Raw genomic sequence first — 13,820 nt, forward strand, 5'->3', positions numbered from 1 at the left:
AACTTCCTTAGGAGGAAAGTCTGAAAGAAGGCTCTTTCCTCTGGAAAGGCGCAGGCTGAGAGAGGATAAGATTGAAGTTTCCAAACTCCCGCAGGATGTAGATGCAGCAGACGCACCACAAGCCATAACACCGGAATAAGAGCATATGTATTAACACTGAGGGAAGTACGTTGGAAATAAAGAAAAGGAAATGATTCTTCAACTGTGGGTGGTAGACATATGGAGTTTGTCACTATAGGAAGCTTTGCAGGCAGCAATTTAGGAATGTGGAGGGAAAAAGTTAGACATGCTAGATAGAATATCTCTAACAGCATTAGTGTCAAAGAAGGCAAGCATTTTTCACAGTAACTCCACGCATGCCACAGTGGGAGACAAAACATTGGTTAGTCTCAATAAAATCATTTCTGTGCTTTCACATTCCTAGACTTTTATGTTAGGTCACTAAATGAGTAAGGCACAGTTATAACTAGAATATACCCTTCTCCCCACATCCAGTCAGTCACCAACCCAGGGCTTTACCCACTAGAAAATAAGTAAGCCACCAAAGAAGAGCCTGGTCTGTACACTGAAATCAGGAAAACAAAATCAGCTCAAAATATTCCTTTGAGTTACAAACACTATTGGAGATTCACTTTGTGAGAAAAGGAAGGCAGTGGAATTCATAATGAGCACGTGTGTCTTTAGGACAGAAAAAACTTGTACTCCAATACTGAGATCAGAAACAGAGCTGCATGACTAAATAACAGGCTGGATTCCTGATTTTGGAAATACAAACTATATAGCTTCTGCTGTTGGGACTGCTCACTAAATAGCGCCTAATATTAAGGGCTTCTCTTTTTGGTTCAATTCAACTTATCCTTACGTGGAACTCCCAAAGGCTCTTGTGCTTCTCCATCATCTCTTCCAGCTGTTGATCAAATTCCATCCTAGAAGCCAAAAATCACAGACTGAAATTGGAGGCAGTTTCCAATTTCACTGGGAAAAAGATCTGCATTGTAATCTAAGGCCAGCCCGTCAGATGCCGTCAAATTGTACTTTACAAGCGCTTATTACAGTGCTCTACACACGGTAAGCGCACAAAAAATACAATTGAATAGATGAAAGAAGCAAGGCTAGCCAGGTTTGGGGTTACTGCCCGCAGTACATACTTCTTCCACAATTCTCAACTATAGGTGAACTGCTTTCATTCAGCTTGCCTTGCCTGACACAAGACCTCCGCAAAGTGAAGTGTACTATCTGCACCCCCAATGTCATTCCAGGCAGGAGCCGTTCCTATTCTGAGGAAAGCATGACTACTGTGCAAATAAACTACCACAGCATTATCCATCACAGCCCCAGGGGATTTTATTGGGTCACTGGCCCATTAACCCTTTAATTTGGCCCCCTCCCAAGAGCTCCCAGTTCCACATCAGGGAAGGGAAAAGGGATCAACTTTAGAGGATGGGAAATTCCTATTGGTTGCCAGCCCCTTCCCTAAACTAATGAGCCCTTCCTTACACAAGGCTTTTTGGCTTTATGTTTCCAATCCTGCTCTCAAAATGGTGCTCCAGGTAAAATGGAGGTCCAGTTGTAAGTTATGGGGAGCATCTGCCAGTTAGACTCCCAAAGAATAAAGTTTATTATTGCTTGATTGATCCCCCGGAGTATAACATAACACCATAACACCTTTTCCTTCTCAGTCTGGCCAGGGCTGTTTTTAGAAGGAACAGGTGGCCCAGTGGGTTTAAAGATAGGGAGTATGAGCTGCTGAGACACCTGCAACTCCGAGGGAAGGGACTCTGGAAAAATGTCTAGGTGGTCCTTTTCATGAAATGGGCTTGTTTGGAGAACTACGGTCATATTTGGAAAAAAACTAGGACCTGATGGCTGCAATGACTGACAGCTGCCCCACTCCATGTCCTCCTGAACTGAAAGACACTGGGAAAAATCTTCCCTTACTCATAATTGTGGTGTAGGTCCACTTAAAGCAGTGGGTTGAAAGCCTCTGAAGTTCAGAGACACCAGAGTAAAGATGCATCCTAGTATCTGCATCCTAGTATTTGTAAACAAGCATCCTAGTTTTTAATGCTGCAATACAATGGACTGCCTGTTGTGCTTTCCATGGTAAAAGATCCGAGAAAAATGCAGTGTGTAACAAGAAGTCATGAAAAGAGGCATCCAATAATGAATACTAACACACACACAGAGCTCCCCCACTTTTTTCCAAGAGCCTTGCATGAGCACAGATTGCTCGGCCAGATCTAACCATTTCCAACCCTAATCCTGGCCTGGCCTGAGCTAAATCTGTAGGCTGTGGGTCCCGGGTAGGCTGGTTACTCATCTCATTTTGTAGGGGCAGTTCAGTTTTCAATTGGCCAGAAGCAGCGTGGCTCAGTGGAAAGAGCCTGGACTTGGGAGTCAGAGGTCGGGGGTTCTAATCCCAGCTCTGACACTCGTCAGCTGTGTGACTTTGGGTAAATCACTTAACTTCTCTGTGCCACAGTTACCTCATCTGTAAAATGGGGATTAAGACTTTGAGCCCCACGTGGAACAAGCTGATTACCTTGAATCTCCCCCAGCACTTAGAACAGTGCTTGGCACATAGTAAGCGCTTAACAAATACTATTATTATTATTACTCCGGGGAGGAACGTGGGTTCTAATCCCAGTTCTGCCTCTTGCCTGTTGTATGACCTTTGGCAAGTCACTTCTCTGTCCTCCAGTTTCCTCATCTGTAAAATGGGTATTCGATATCTGTTCTTCCACCTACTATGAGCTCTTTGTGGAACATGGACTGTGTATCTTGTGTACAAGATAATCAGTATCTACCCCAGAGTATAGTACAGTGCTCGATACATAGTAAGGAAGCATTTAAATACCACAGTTATTATTATCCTGATATGAAACTAGGCACTTTCAAGTTTGACCTTTACATTTTCAGCACCACGCCACCCTCAGCCACAGCTCAGCTGCTGATTGTACCTGCTCTTTTTTACCTCCCTGAATGCATATTCACCCACTCACTCTCTGAAGGCTCCTTCCTTTCTGCTTTCATCATGCACAAATATCCCTATCCTAAAAAAAACCCTGCTCTTGACCCTACTGCACATCCAGTTATCACCCCATCTCCCCATCTCCTGTCCGAACTACTTAAACAGGTTGTTTACCCCAAAAGTCCCCATTTCCTCTCCTCCAACTTCTTCCTTGACCCTTTGAGGGACAGGGACCATGCCTAAGTCTCAACTATGCATTCTTTCCCAGCACTTAGTTCAGTGCTCTGCACATAGTAATTGCTCAATAAATACGATTGAATTAATGAATGCTCTGCATACAGCTTCCACCCTCTTCCCTCCACTGAAATGACATTCCCTCCAAGCTCACCAATGACCTCCTTTTCATCAAAACTAACTGACTCTCCTCCACTCTAATCCTTCTCCAACATTTGTCTGCCTTTGACATAACACACTTTATAATGCAAGACGGAGCCATTAGAAAACTAAGTTATCCCTCTATGACAGGGACTGACAAGATCATTTTCTCCTTCCTCTTGACTGTTCTTAGTATGGTGCTCTGCACACAGTAAGTGCTCAAAAAAATACCATTTACTATTGACTGAAAGGAAAAGCAGACAGACCCTGATTAAGGTTTCAGTATTCTAACATTAATTTTGGTCTTAGCATTAAGAATGGTTTTGCAAATCAGTTACAAAGTGAAATTTTAGAAGGGCTCTTTTTTTCTTTTTGGTATTTGTTAAGTGCTTAATATGTGCCAGCCACTGTACTAAGCGCTGGGGTGGATGCAAGATAATCAGATTAGATCCATATCCCACATGGGGCTCAAAGTCTTAACCCTCACTTTACAGATGAGGTAATTGAAGAGAAATTAAGTGACTTGCCCAAGGTCACACAGTAGACTAGTAATGAAGCTGGGATTAGAACCCAGGTCCTCTGACTCCCAGGCCTGTGCTCTTTCCATTAGGCCACCTGCTTCTCTTTTGCTGTCCAATTGCAAAAACAACATTAACGTCATGAAATCAAGTGCTGGCTAAAACGGGAAGAGGTTTCTGGTCTGATCTAACTATAATTATTAATAAAGCAGTGTAAATTGTTAAAGCTCTGTATTAATTCACGCTCTTGCCCTCAGCATATCAGGTCATCGTGTCATATTTATACTGGCGGCTTCAACTGTAGGAAAATGGGATGAAAGCTTGCCCAAACTATTGACCACCAGTGAGGACACTGTCTTGGAGACGTCTAAAATATTCTCATTCCATGGAATATTCAGGTCTGTCATAATGTATGTTTCTACTATGCATCTGTCTAGAACAACGTTAGGAAAATTAGGGGGCATTTAACCCAGAAACATGAGCCTGGAGATACGGAGCACCATAATATTAAAAGAAATAGTTTATATGCATGTGTGCATCCCCAGTCAAGGTGAGTTCTACAGAACAAGTTTTCCTTAGTGCAATATTTATGCAAGAGCACAACGCCCAGGTCACAGGAGGATTTGGTGTATACCTCTTTCCCTGCTTATCTTTCCTATCTGACAAATGCATTATTTGTATTAAGCAAAATGACACTTACCTCTGCTTCCTTTGTTTCAGTTTCTCCTCTTGGATCTTGGACGAGAGCTCTTCAATTCTCTGTTTGCAACCCTGAGAGACTTCCTGTTGCCTAGCAAAACAAACAAACCAGTGGAACATTACCCTCTTGGCTATTAAACATCCCATATCTTGATCCACCTCTAATCTTTTGGTCAACACAGAAAACCATGAATTGTGTGAGGAGTAAGTCTTCTTTGCACCAGGTAATCAATGAATCAATTGTATTTATTGGGTCCCTATTGTGCACAGATCTGTACTAAGTGCTTGTCAGAGTACAATATAAGAGAGTTGGTAAACACTCAATAAATACCACTGATGATGATGACTTCTGCATCAGCCTCTTCCTTCTCCAGTCCATACTTTGCGCAGCTGTCAGAATCATTTTTCTAAAATATAATTCTGTAAACGCTTCCCCAATCTTTTGAAATCCCTAGTGTATGCCCATTTCCCTTCAGAGCTAGCAGAAACTCCTGCCTATTGGCTAGAAGGCACTTAATCGCTCTTTCCCTAACACTACTTATCCTTATTCCTCTCCCACTACAATCCAACACGCCTGCTTTTGCTCTTCTCAGGCCGATTTATTCATTGTGTCTTGTTCTTGTTTCTCTTGCTTTCAACCTCTTGCTCACACCCACCCCTCTACTTGAAACTCACTCTCCCAACACATCCAGTGGATCAATACTGCCCTCTTCCTCTTCCAAGCCCTTTAAAATACATATCTCCTCAAGGAGGACTTCCCTGATTAATCTTTTATCTTCCCACCCAATTTTCACTCCTCTGCCACTTCCACATTTCCTCCTCAGCTAAGCATTTGGATGGACACTTACCCCCTACCCCTGCCCCATAACACCTCAGTATATATTTTTAATCTCTGTTGCTTCCCCCTACGTGTAATTTATTTTAATGTCCATCTTTCCCAAGTGGTAGGCAGATACAATAATAATAATAATACTAATAATGTTGGTATTTGTTAAGCACTTACTATGTTCTGTTCTAAGTGCTGGGGTAGACACAGGGTAATCAGGTTGTCCCACTTGGGGCTCACAGTCTTAATCCCCATTTTACAGATGAAGTAATTGAGGCACAGAGATGTCAAGTGACTTGCCCAGAGTCACACAGCTGACAGGTGGTGGAGCCGGCATTAGAACCCATGACCTCTGACTCCTAAGCCCATGCTCTTTCCACTGAGCCATGCTGCTTCTCTATAATAATAATGACATTTTTTAAGTGCTTACTATGTGCCAAGCACTATTCTAAACACTGGAGTAGATACAAGGTAATCAGGTTGTCCCACATAGGAGTCACAGTCTTAATCTCCATTTTACAGATGAAGTAACTGAGGCACAGAGAAGTCAAGCAGCTTGCCCAAGGTCACACAGCAGACAAGTGGCAGAGCCGGGATTAGAACCCATGACCTCTGACTCCCAAGCCCGGGCTCTTTTCACTAAGCCACGCTGCTTCTCTTATAATAATGATGGCATTTGTTAAGTGCTTACTATGTGCAAAGCACTGTCCTAAGCACTGGGGTAGATACAAGGTGATCAGCTTGTCCCACGTGGGGCTCACAGTCTTAATCCCCATTTCACAGTTGAGGTAACTGGGGCACAGAGAAGTTAAGTGACTTGCCCAAAGTCACACAGCTGACAAGCGGCTGAGCCGGGATTTAAACCTGCAACCTCTGACTTCCAAGACCGGGCTCTTTCCACTGAGCCACGCTGCTTCTCTGTCTACTAATTCTACTGTAATCCATCAACTGCATTTACGGAGCCCTTACTGTGTGCTAAATACAATTTTAAGCACTTGGGAGAATATAATAGCGTTGGCACTCTTTAAGTGCTTATTATAGTGCTCTGTGCAGAGTAAGCATTCAAACGCTAATCGATCCATAGAATCTGGATTTTGGTTTGAGTGGAAGCTATAATTAAACAAATTTATGTGGAGGACACTAGAGCACAGAAAATTTCTCTTAGCCTGTTATTCGCCTTCTGAAAGCAGACACGTCTACAGAGAGAAAATGAGATTAAATAGCCAGGATTTATGTTTTCAATTATTTCACTGATAAATGGGAGACAAACAGCAGAAGAACTAAGAGACGGAAGGTTAATCAGCAATTACTTCTGACTAGAGAAGCAGCAAGGCCTGGTGGATAGACCACAAGCCTCGGAGTCAAAGGGACCTGGGTTCTAATCCCATCTCCATCACTTGTCTTCTGTGTGGTCTTGGGCAAGTCACTGAACTGCTCTGTGCCTCATTTACCTCGTTCTGTTTTGCTTTGCTGTCTCCCCCGTTTAGACTGTGAGCCCATTATTGGGCAGGGATTGTCTCTATCTGTTCCCAAATTGTACATTCCAAGTGCTTAGTTCAGTGCTCTGCACATAGTAAGCGCTCAATACTACTGAATGAACAAATCTGTAAAATGCAGGTTAGGACTGAAAACCCCATGTGGGTCATGGGCTGTATCAACCTAATTAGTTTGTATCTACTCCACCGCTTGGTGCAGTGTCTGGCATATAGTAAAGAGCTTAACAAATACTACAAAAAACCTATCAGAGAAATGTTTCCTTCCTTAGAATTTGGATGATTTGTCAAGATCAGTTCTGCTGTGTCTACATGAGCCAACTAAAATAAAGTGCTCTGGCAAAAGTGGAACAGTTTTCACTCTGAACTGTTTGCAACTTTCCATGCTTCTTATGCAACTTGTGACTAATATGTTCTGTTTATGTAATTGTAATTGTCTCCACCAGCAGAACCTATTGCTTTATCTTTTATCACTCAAAGTTCTCTGTTTTGTTAGGTTCTTCATATAAGGGGCTGTGTAACCCGTCCCGCTTTCTCCTTACTCTATTCTCTCCACATTGCATTGCCTATGAAATTGAATCCATACCCCAAAGCGTTTAGATAATCACTCCATCCCACCCCAACTTGCCCACACCATTTAGGCACACATTCTCATACTCGGTTGTTTCCCCTACCTGTATTTTTTTAATACTTGAAAATGCATCTTTATGACTGTTTCCCCTTAGACCGTAAAATCCCTGAGGGCAGGGATCTTGTATACTTACTTTAAATGTTCTGTCCATGGTAAACAATCAATCAATATCACTGATTTACTGATTGATTTTTCTCCCCAAATGAAAAACCACTTAAACCAGTCCCTTGCTCTCAATGTAATTTTGGCTAAATTTTACACACTTAAGTGGAATGGTACTGTAAAACACATGGAAAAATATTGGCTAAATTTTACACACAAGTGGAATGGTACTGTAAAACACATGGAAAAATAGTATTTAATTGCCAGTAGTACAATTTTTATTATTGCTTGACATGACTGCCATGCCAATCAATACTTATCTTTGATAATTCTGAATTGTTTGACCATTCTTATGATTTTAAAAAATCTTTTGTTAACAATGGAACAGGATACGGCTTAAAGTTTTACCTCTGAGCTTCAGCTTGTTTCTCCTCACACTGCAATCTTAGCATCATCAGGGTTTCTTTGGGAGGATTCAAACATGGAATTATTTGTCTGGTGAGTTTTCAAAATTCATTTCCTTTATTCTGCTCTTCATAAGCAAATGTGCACCAAGCACAGTTCTTCAATCACCTGACCTGGAGCTCTGTAAAGCTGAGTTCACTTTTTATTTCCTTTTCACAGAATGTAACTCAAGAAGTAAGCGAAAGATACATACATAATCTTAACAGGTCATTACTAAAATTAAATCCTGCACAGTAATATTTAAAAATCTTGTGTGACTATTAAAATAACAGTGATAGTACTGGTTAAGTGCTTATTGCATGCCAAGCACTGTACTAAAGAAGTAGCGTGGCTCAGTGGAAAGAGCCCAGGTTGGGGAGTCAGAGGTCATGGGTTCGAATCCCAGCTCTGCTGCTTGTCAGCTGTGTGACTTTGGGCAAATCACTTCACTTCTCTGTGCCTCAGTCCCCTCATCTGTAAAATGGGGATTAAAACTGTGAGCCCCACGTGGGACAACCTGATCACCTTCTATCCCCCAGCACTTAGTACAGTGCCTTGCACATAGTAAGTGCTTAACAAATACCACCACCATCATCATTATTATTACTAAACCCTGGGGGAGGTAATCAGGTTGAACACAGGACAAGTCCCATGGGGGGGCTCACAGTGTAAGAGGGAGGGATAACACATATTAAATCCCCATTTTAAAGATGAGGTAACTGAAGCCCAGAGAAGTTAAGGATCTTGGCTGAAGTCACCCTGAAGGTAAGTGACAGAGCCAGGATTAAAACCTAGGTTCTTTATCTCCCCGCCCCGGCGAAGTTTTAAATAGCTAAATTGAGTTGAACTGTTATCTCTTAAGATTAAGATAAATTATATTGTAACAACAAAGAATTGATTTTTAAATGTCCAAAGGAATATCCAAATTTGTAACTTCTATTTGCTTACCTTTGAATTTCAATAACCCAAGGCAAATGACTGGGGTCAGTTTTGTTCTCACTTGTTTTGTTACTCAACAGCACATTCAGAATTCTTGCATACCACCACACTACAGGCTATTTTGTGCTGGCAACAAAAACGCTTCCAAATTACAACACTGACTTTTCTAAACAAGCACATGTTTATCCGAGGAGACTCAATGGAGGAAGTAAAAAGCATGAACACTGCTCATTCTTCCCAAATTTATCTGACATTTATAAAAATGTGAAGTCTACTGCTTTCGAAAAATCCACACTGTGGAGCAGAAAGAACATGGTGACATTTACTCAAAGTATCAATAAATGTTAAAGTAGTACATCCCCATTTTACTGCATATTCCTCAAGAGTCAAAAAAATTAAAGGAAGTTATACAATTTATGTATTTTGTCTAGGCATTTGAGGGTAAAGAATAGGATCCTTTAATTTTTTTCTTTAAAATGATGGAAATGCTATTTAAAATACTAAAAAAGATGTTCCTAGCACACACGTGTATGCACACTCACACGGCTTTTACCAGGGCAAAAGGAACAAAACACTGATTTGGCGAAGCAGCTAAAAAGGGTTCTAGTTTGCTGATAACTGCCTTGCTTAAAGTAACAGCTGGATAGATTTTCTTCATATTCTGTAGATCAATGTCAATTCTCACAGGAGTCCTTAAGTCCTGTCTACCACCAGCAATTTTAGGACATCAATCCTCAATTACCAATGAGAGTTCTCTAATACATGGGTTTTAACAGTCATCCATTAAAAAAAAGAAGTCACACTCATCACTGCAGAAATCAAGCTCTGCTAAACGCTAGTGAGATTTCCAAAGTCAAAGAATGAACAGTACATTCGAGTTACTGTACCTTGCTTTTGGTTTAAAATTTCCTCCAGGTGAGCCTTCTCGGCATTCACTGTAAAAGAGAAACCCCCCCATTCTGAGTCATTTTCCTAAACTCATTTTACGTGTTAAGGTTCGGAATATGTAAAATCCAAAATGCCACCTGAACAATACTTACGGGTACCATGTCACATCAGCAAGGCTACCAGGCGTTCCTGCCATTCCCATGAGCTATACCTAGCAAGCTCTCAGTTGGAACTGGTGACAAAGTCATAATACTTTCTGAAGGACATCTTCAAAGCTACAAATCACTTTCTAATATTTGCTTGTTGATCATATATAAATGCAAACTGTTTCTGGATCATTTCAGCTCAACCCAGATGTTCATTTAGAAGGGTCATTTTTGGATATCATAACAAGCTGCATCAAGTATCCCTAGAGCAGAGGATTCTGGAACTCAGAAGCTCTTCTAATTATCCCACTCCCTTGGCCAATTTAGCTCTCACTCATGTGTTGCCCATTTATTTACTATTTAATTGCTTACTTTGGTTTTTATCATTTATACCTATGCTATTGCTCTTTTACCAACTGGGTATTTGGCAAATGGTGACCACTTGTATCCCCGAAGACTGCAAACTCCCTGAAAGGTCTGCCTTTTACTTTAATTTTGATTTCCAAGTACCTAGTACAGTGCTGTTCAGCCACAGGGGTGCAAAAGATGCTGTTAATGATAATGAAGTTACTTTGAATTTCATTCCTGTCTCCCAAAGGGCTAACCATCCCTCCCAATTAAAATCATCTGCAAATCAGATGAGCGTGGTCTTAATTCTTTCGTCGAGATTCTCGGTGAAGGTAATGAATAGAATCTGTCCCCAGAATTGAACCCCGCAGAACATCACTCGATCCACCCTCCTGGGTTTGAGACTAAACCTCTGAATGCAACTCTGAAGTCAGCTGTGCACATATCTGATCAAGAATGGTAGAGACTACTTTCCAAGATTTTTTAAGACTTTTGATACGTGCTTACTCTGTGCTAAGCACTGTACTAAGCGCTGGAGTACACACCAGCTAATCAGGTTAGAAACAGTCCATGGCCCAGTGGGGCTCACGCTATTAATCCCCATTTTTCAGAGGAGGTAACTGAGGTACAGAGAAGTAACTTGCCCATGGTCACACAGGAGACAAATGGCAGAGCTGGGATTAGAACTTGGGTCCTCCTGACACCCAGGCCTGTCCTCTATCCACTAGGCCATGCTGCTTCCCTCTGCCAGACTGCCAAAAGGATACAATATGAGATGGAATCAACTAATACAGAAGTCTAGATAGTTTTTATATATATTGCTTCTGCCTTGCCTATATAGCTTATTATTCTCTTAAAAGAAGCTTAGATTTGCCTAGCATGACTGGTTTCCAAAAAATTGCATTGACTGATCCTTGGCATCTTTAGTTTTTGTAGGTGGTTGCCAATTTATTCTTAGATCATCTGTTCTAATGCTCTCATAATGATCAATACTAAGATGACCAATTGGTAATGACTAAAGATGTGCAGATTTGCCTTTTTCCAAACCTCGAGAGTTTCCTATCTTTCACCGGTCTTCAAAAATAATAGTCAGTGGTTCAGCATTAACATTCTTCACTTTTGTACCATACAATGCTTGTCATCATGCCCTGTTGTTTAAAAGCAACCACGTTTTTCAAATCCTTCTATTGTTTATCCCAGCATTCTAATTTGGTTTCCCAACCTTCTTTCCCAAGGAAGACTTAACTCGGCTTAGCTAACTCTTCATTTTGTTCATTTTTGAAAAGTCAGAAGAGGGAAAAAATTAAAATTTTGTCTTTTTCACAGTACTCTCTTACTAGTTTTCCTAACCTTCCTAAGGTGGGTGAGGGTTGAGGGCAGGGGTGTTTGACAAATTCACAGGCCTCACATGTACATTTTTGCCTAATTATATAATCATATTGCTACCTTGTATGTCTCAGACAGCTCCTTTTCAGTCTTCTCCTTTATAACATCCCACCATTTGTAACTTTCTTTAGTGATTTACCCCTAATTTTTCTATTTTCTAGTCCTAAGATTACAATCCCTTCATGCCCCTCAAAGTCCTTGATTTAGCCAATTTAGCAATCTTGTTTCCCTTGCTTTCTTCTAAACTGGGGTATGTATACTTTTTAAATGGTATTTGTTAAGCTTTTACTATGTGTCAAACACTGTTCTAAGCACTGGGGTTGAGGAAACTAAGGCAAAGGAAAGTGATTTGCCTGAAGTCATAGAGTAAGCAATTGGCGGAGCCAGGATTAGAATCCAGGTCCTTCTGAATCCCAGTCCTGTGCTTTCTCCACTAGGCCACACTGCCTCTCATGCTGTTTAATCATACACCATGCAAAATTTGTTGGAAGAAAATTTTTAAAATCTTAAAAATCTCAGTAATGGGATCCAAACGGTAATGAAAATTGCAAAATTATTACTTACATTCATCAAGTTCTCTCTGCAATGCTTCACTATGGGCCCTGGTCTTGAGGAGTTCTTCATTTGCATTCTTCCTGACTAGAAAAAAAATCAAAGAGTTGCTGTCTGAATATCCCCGGAGGCTTCATACTTCAAGCTATCGTATTTCCTTTAGTTCAAAATAGGATGGGGCAGAATGGAGGAGTGGGGAGTATGAAGAGAAGAAAAACACAAGGAAAACAAAGAGAGGAAGGAGAAACGGATAGAGTTAGAGAAACAAGTATTAAATCTTAATCCCCATTTTATAGATGAGGTAACTGAGGCACAGAAAAGTCATACAGCAGACTTGCCCAAAGTATGTTTACACTTTAATAGGGGAAAATACAGAAAGGCTTCTATTTTTAAAGTGGTATTTGTTAAGCATTTACTATATTCTAGGCACTGTACTAGCATGTAATCATGTTGGATGCAGGCCCTGGCTCCAGTCTTTAATTCCCATTTTACAGATGAAGTAACTGAGGCACACACAGAGAAGTTAAGTGACTGGCCCAAAGCCACTCAGCAATTAAAACCCAGATCCTCTAACTTCCAGGCTCATGCTCTTTCCATTAGACCATGCTGCTTCTCCAGCACTTTTTCAGCATCTTTGTACCACCTATGCGCTTAAATACTCAAAACTCCCAGTAGCACTTAGATATGCAATTTATACTCTCCATTATTTCCTCCTATCTGCAATTTATTTTAATGCCTAGCACTCTAAATAGAGAGTAAGTCCTTAAGGACAGGGATCATGTCTACTAATCCTGTGGTACTCTCCCAAGTGCTTAGCACCTACTGCACACAGTAAGTATATTCAGTAGTGTAGATTGGTAAACTTACACAAACATGCTTGATGAAATGGCAGGATTTGAAAAGAAAGAGCAGCAGCCAAATACAGTCATTACTGAATCCCCAGAGTTTCCCAGTGCAGCTGTCTGGCATGAAGTCAGTAGAAAGTCTCTCTGAAGCTAACAGAGACTGAAAAGAGCAATGGGAATTCTGGGAGCTACAGCCACAGTTTTTTAATTTTTAAAAAAATGGTATTTATTAAGCATTTGCTATGTGTCAGGCACTGTACTAAGCACTGGGGGGTAGATACAAGCTAATGATGTGGGATACAGCCCAAATCCCACATGGGCCTAACACTCCTAATCTCCATTTTATAGATGAGGTAACTGGGGCACAGAGAAGTTGAGTGATGTGGCAGAGCCAGGATTAGAACTCAGGTCCTGAATCCCAGGCCCGTGCTCTATGCCCTAGGCCACGCTGCTTGCCTTGTTTTCTTCCTGTTCTAATTTTGCTTTATGGTGTTTGGTTCCCACACTCCCACCAGTTCCCCACGGGTTTCTTCTCTCGCCATTTCCATCCTAACCAATAGCAAAACTTTTCTGTTTGTATGGCTGGGACAGGAAGAGCAGTGTGTGACAATCCTACCCAATGTAGTATGAATATGGGAGGGTCACTGGAGAAGAGGG

The 13,820-nt window shown here is 41.2% G+C and overlaps 1 protein-coding gene across 1 annotated transcript in view; it reads right to left on the bottom strand.

Moving 5' to 3' along the window:
- Positions 1-13,820, bottom strand: part of LOC103169537 (synaptonemal complex central element protein 1-like) — a 34,831-nt gene that overhangs the window by 14,002 nt on the left and 7,009 nt on the right. Inside the window, exons 4-8 of the mRNA XM_007665059.4 lie at positions 12,331-12,405; positions 9,886-9,933; positions 8,024-8,078; positions 4,565-4,654; positions 863-926 (exon numbers count right to left, since the gene is read on the bottom strand). Of these exons, the coding sequence (XP_007663249.2) occupies positions 863-926; positions 4,565-4,654; positions 8,024-8,078; positions 9,886-9,933; positions 12,331-12,405 (332 nt within the window). The remainder of the gene's footprint in view (positions 1-862; positions 927-4,564; positions 4,655-8,023; positions 8,079-9,885; positions 9,934-12,330; positions 12,406-13,820) is intronic.

The sequence above is a fragment of the Ornithorhynchus anatinus genome, chromosome 6, assembly GCF_004115215.2.
Source record: "Ornithorhynchus anatinus isolate Pmale09 chromosome 6, mOrnAna1.pri.v4, whole genome shotgun sequence".
NCBI classification, from domain to species: Eukaryota; Metazoa; Chordata; class Mammalia; order Monotremata; family Ornithorhynchidae; genus Ornithorhynchus; species Ornithorhynchus anatinus.